The following is a 5,494-nucleotide window of genomic DNA, read 5'->3' on the forward strand; positions in this document are numbered from 1 at the left end:
CTAATGCATTTCCTTGCTAAATACTTACTAACTTTATAGGAGCTGGATTGCTTGCTTCCTTGATCTGTGTCCGGCAAAAGCCCACAGAACAGACAGACACCCCTGCCCCCTATTTGAAGGTATCTTGTCCCCTCATTGGTCCTTTCGGTCAGGTGTCAGCTAGGTTACCTGAGTTTCTTAATCCTTTACAGGTAAAAAAGGAATTAACCCCTTACAGGGTAAAGGGGGATTTTATGCTACCCTTAGCTGTATGTTTATGACACGTGCCATCTATCACCCCTCCACAGTTAGGGAAGCCCATTTGTGTAAAGCCATCCACAATGTCACGCACGTTGCCCAGAGTCACAGTCTTTCGGAGCAGGATGCAATTAATGGCCCTGCACACTTCCCTCAACACGAGTCCAACGGTCGACTTTCCCACTCTGAACTGGTTAGCGACTGATTGGTAGCAGTCTGGAGTAGCCAGCTTCCATGGTGCAATCACCATGTGCTTCTCCAACGACAGGGCAGCTCTCATTCTCGTGTGCCACAGGGCTGGGGCAAGCTCATCACAGTCCCATGAATGTGTCTTTCCTCATCCAAAAGTTCTGCAGCCACCGCTCATCATCCCAGACATGCATCACTATGTGATCCCCCTGCTCAGTGCTTGTTTCCTAAGCTCAAAAGCGGCGTTCCACTGTGGTCAGCAGCTCCATGAATGCCACAAGCAATCTTGTGTCGTAGTTACTACGCGTAGTGAGATTAATGGTGCACTCCTCTTGCCTTTGTAGTTTAAGGAATAATTCCACTGCCACTTGTGACGTGTTAGTGAGAGCAAGCAGCATACTGGTCAACAGTTCGGGATCCATTCCTGCAGACTGAAGAGGCAGAGCACGCAGTACACAAACCATTGAAAGATGGCGCCAAATGCGGATAGAAGCACAGGGATTGCTGGGATACAAAGCAATTCATCATGGGGCATTGGGACAGGACCCAGGATGGCCCATGATCCCCTCTGCCTTTCCACAACTCTTAGGGGCAGAAGAGAAAGAGATGCTCTGTGGGATAGCTGCCCAGAGTGCACCACTCCAAATACCACTGCAAGTGTGAACATGCTATTGTGCAGGCGGCTGACAGTGTGAACACACAACAGCAGTTTCCCTTCAGCACTTTCTGAGTGGCACTCTAACTCGGCCAGTGTAGACATACCCTTCATTTCCCAGACCCAAAGAAGAGCTCTGTGTAAGCTTGAAAACTTGTGTGTCTCACCACCAGAAGTTGGTCCAATAAAAGATATTACCTCACCCACCTTGTCTCTCTAAATGGATTACAATGTAGTTGTTCAGAAAGACTAGACAAGAGGGTTTCTAAGCCATGTTTTTACATGACATTGGTGGTTCAAGGGACATGATCTGGCCATTGACCTTGAGCTGTAGCAATACAGCTTCAAAACCTACCTGTGGCAAAAATCTGAGGAAGACCTGTAGGCATATTGCTTCAATCTGCCTTGTGGATTGGAAGGGTAGTTCTTTGGGGGGGAAAGCTTAATTGAGCACAGCAGATAATTAAGAAAGTGCTCAAACTATTTTTTAAAAAAATTGCACATGCAAATGCTTGCTGGGAGAAGGGAAGGGGCTGTCAGCTGTGGCAAGGTATTATGGAGAGGGACTAAATGGGAACATGTGGGAGGGGAAAGGAGTTAGAGGAGCTCAGGTCAGGGGGAAGGCATGTGTGGGACATTGAAGAGGGGGACAGTGGGCTGGGCAGGGGAGAGCCTGTCAATCCCACATCTTCCCCTCCCATGTTTATGCTAGGATGGTGGGAAGGAGGGAGACCTGCCCCTCTAAGGGGTTCTGAGGTGTTCTGCCTGCCTAACTGTGCTGGGATTGGAGGGCCCGCCCCTCTAGGGCTTGAGGCTAGGTTGAGTGGCTGAGTAGTAGGGGCCTTGCTCTGTGTACAGCTCAGACCACATAACTCAGGAAATATGCAGCTCTCCAGTCAGCTGCTGCCTGGATATGAATATGTAACAGGAGAGGGTGCCAAACAGTAAGGAGCAACTTTTCACACCCTAATGGTAATGGGACAGGAAGGAGAGGATGAGCTGGAAACATTGGCCAGATATTGTATTTTGTGGAGAATGCGGGGGGGGGGGGGGGAGTGAGTGGTGAAGGAGATGGACACACAAGTCTTCTCTCAGGCTCTTAAATGTATTGTAACCACCATCTAATAAAACTTCCAAGATTTGGGACCTAGATTATGTCTCACTGGCCCTGTTAGCAACTACACACCACAACAATTTCAAAGCACAACCATTAGCTCCATTCCACTATAAAAGTATACCTGGGGGGAGCGGGGAAACCACACTTAGCTACACATAGCAACTGTGTTGCCTAAATGAGAGAGCACTGAACTGGGACTTAGGTTTTAGTCCCAGTGCTACACTAGCCTGCTAGGTGACAGTCATACTATAGCTATGTGACTCAGTTTCCCCATCTGCAAAATGGGGCTAATAATCCTTTGTAACATACTTTGCACTGATCATCTACAGCTAAAAAGCACCATGAATGCCAAGTATTGTTATTACCTAACCACAGTAGTATATCAACCTGTGTGATAACCTCAACTACCTAAATGACCACTAACTCCTACAAAAAACACCTCTTTCTGTTCACAAACCCAGGAAATTCACTGACAAAGAAATGTTAATGTTAATGTATTAGACCCTCTGGTGTCTAGTACCCTTCCAGAGAGTTGAGTTCTATGACACACAAACCCAGGAAATGAAGTGTTAAGGTATTTCAAAATAAACTTCTGAAAACCAGGAAGTACATAATTAAGGTACATGACAATGCAATCTTAACTCTTCCTCCCTCAAGCGGGCAATAGCCACTGAGAATGATCTACATGCATTCCAGTTGTGTTCACTGTGTTACACCAAGATGCACTGAATACATGTTTACACTAAAGTTAAACAACTGAAGATTCTGGAGTATCATTCACATTAAGAATATTTCTAGAATTCTTTGTGTAGATTTAAAATTGAGAGAAATGGAGTAAGATGGGGTTACTGGCCTAGCTTTTGTCGTTGTGATAAACCAAGTGCTATATATCACTTATCTTTGAGATCCTAGAAATAAAGAATAGTCATATTCCCTTAACAAGGGGAAATGACAGGCAGTTTCAAAAGACACTCTTAGTGTTTGTTTGCCTTATAACCAAATAGATTCCAAGATTAAAACAACACAACATGTAAATACATCTCTCTAACATCATAAAAAATAATATAGAATACTGAAGACCTGTGTTATACATCTTATGAAAAAACAAAAATAGACCTTCAGATAAGACTGCCCATTGTTGCATTGTTAATACCACTCCCGAAGCTCTAAAGTGTTCTTTGATGAACACTCTTCCCCCATTCAAGAATCAAGCCAGTCCAACTCTGTTTAGCTAGTGAGAGATGACCAGAAACTAGCACAGGAGAAAATAGCAAGGAAGGAAAACAGCAGAAGAAACCTACAATTGAGCATTACCTATCAAGATCCTAATATCAATGACATTGCCACAAGCTTAGAGTCCAGGGCCGCCGGGGCAAGTGGGGCAATTTGCCCCGGGCCCCACAGGGGCCCCCACGAGAGTTTTTCGGGGCCCCTGGAGCAGGGTCCTTCACTCGCTCCGGGGGCCCCGGAAAACTCTCACGGGGCCCAGGCCCCCGGAGCTTCTTCACTCCCGGTCTTTGCTGGCCGGGGGTCCTTCCTCTCCGGGACAGAAGGACCCCCCGCCGCCGAAGCGGGACCCGCAGCCGGGTCTTCGGCGGTAATTCGGCGGCGGGGGGGGGGGTCCTTCCGTTCTGGGACCCGCTGCCGAAGTGCCCCGAAGACCCGCGGTGGGGGCTGCACTTCGGCGGCGGGTCCCGCTTCGGCGGTAATTCGGCGGAGGGGGGTCCCCGCCGTGGGTCTTTGGGGCACTTACCGACTTACTGCCGAAGCGGGGGCCCCCCGCCGACGATGACCCCGGGCCCCCGGAATCCTCTGGGCGGCCCTGGCTTAGATTACAAATTCCTAAACAGCAGCCCTGTCTGCTTTTCTATTCACACTTCCTTACATCAGATTAAACAAAGCAAAAGAGAAAGGAATTATACCAATTTTACAGATGGGGAACTGAGGCAGAGACTTCTTAACTGAATTTCAGGAAGAGTAAGTCCTGCTAAATAATGTTAAACACTTTCCTGTCCCAAAAGGGAAATGATAATATTATACATGTATTTAAACAAGCTCTTCTGGTGCTAAAATATTAAGAACTAATGAAATTTCAGTAACAGATCTGGCACTTCTTTGAGACCTCTTTCAATCCTGAGCAAATTTACAATAGATAATTGGCAGGAGTATGGACTATATGACCTAAGGGGAGATACCATATTGTAATTTTCTGATCAAAAGAAAAAGGAAAGTGGTACAAGACAATGAAGTCATTAAGTAGAAAGTGAAAGTGGTAAGTTTCAAAAACACAGGGGAAATCCTTGAAAACCAAAAGTGATGAAAGAAAACTTCTCCTACAGAATAATTAAGTTTATAGCTATGGAAGAAAAAAAATCAGGCATCTACAAAAGACCTTCAAAACATTCCAGTGTGTCTGTCTGGATTTATACTCAGTCGAGAAGTGTAAGACATCATCATTATCATGACCACTTTTTGTTTGCTGCAAATTAGCCTTGTGCTGCTGTGCATCACCAAAATCTCAACTCAGGATTGTAATATTCTTCCCCTCCTGCACAACAAAATGATACAGGGCAATTTACACCTTCTGAACAAAATGGGTCAACAATTTCCTGAGCAATGTCAAAGTGAAAAAATTCACTTCAAGTTCCCTGAGCAGTTTCTAAAGCTCAGACAGAAAGAGAATGCCAAGGTGGAAATCCAGGAGATCCTGCAACTGATCTTCTATATCTTTACCAAAAATCTAACCTTAGCTGCCTGGGATGGAAGATTTCTTGAAAGATTCCAAAATGGACTTAATCAGCAAATTGAGCATCTGGAGGCATGTTTGACAGAGAAGATGGAGAAGAAACAACCCTACTCAAGGAGTGAGGAAATCATTAGACTGAAACTGAAAAAGTACTTCCAAAAGATAGATAATTTTCTAAAAGACAAACAATACAGCCTGTGTTCCTGGGAGATCATCCGCCTGGAAATGAGGAGATGTCTTCAGTTTATTGACAAAGTTATAGGAAGGCTTAGAAACTAAGGTATAAACATTTTGATCTGAGAATTGGAATCAGAAAAAAATGAATTTATTTTAAATTATCTACTGACTGTGAAAATGCTTCTAGTTAAAATTCACTGGTTTTCTATGACTATTTATATGTTGCCAATTATGTATTGTTGCATTTAAATTATTGCAAAGAAATATTTTGTTTATAAACAATAAAACTTTATTATACAAATAATTGCACACTGACCACAAAATAACCCACATAATTTTCAATAAGTATGACTGCATAGGACAGTGGTAATTT

The 5,494-nt window shown here is 44.4% G+C and overlaps 1 protein-coding gene across 1 annotated transcript; it reads left to right on the plus strand.

Moving 5' to 3' along the window:
- The first annotated feature begins 4,659 nt into the window (after positions 1-4,659).
- On the plus strand, positions 4,660-5,223 carry LOC120407296 (interferon kappa-like). The gene has a single exon (XM_039542806.1). It carries the CDS (start codon positions 4,660-4,662, stop codon positions 5,221-5,223), a length of 564 nt encoding a protein of 187 aa, XP_039398740.1.
- The last annotated feature ends 271 nt before the right edge of the window (positions 5,224-5,494 follow it).

Source organism: Mauremys reevesii, linkage group 6 (genome assembly GCF_016161935.1).
Source record: "Mauremys reevesii isolate NIE-2019 linkage group 6, ASM1616193v1, whole genome shotgun sequence".
Taxonomy (NCBI): domain Eukaryota; kingdom Metazoa; phylum Chordata; order Testudines; family Geoemydidae; genus Mauremys; species Mauremys reevesii.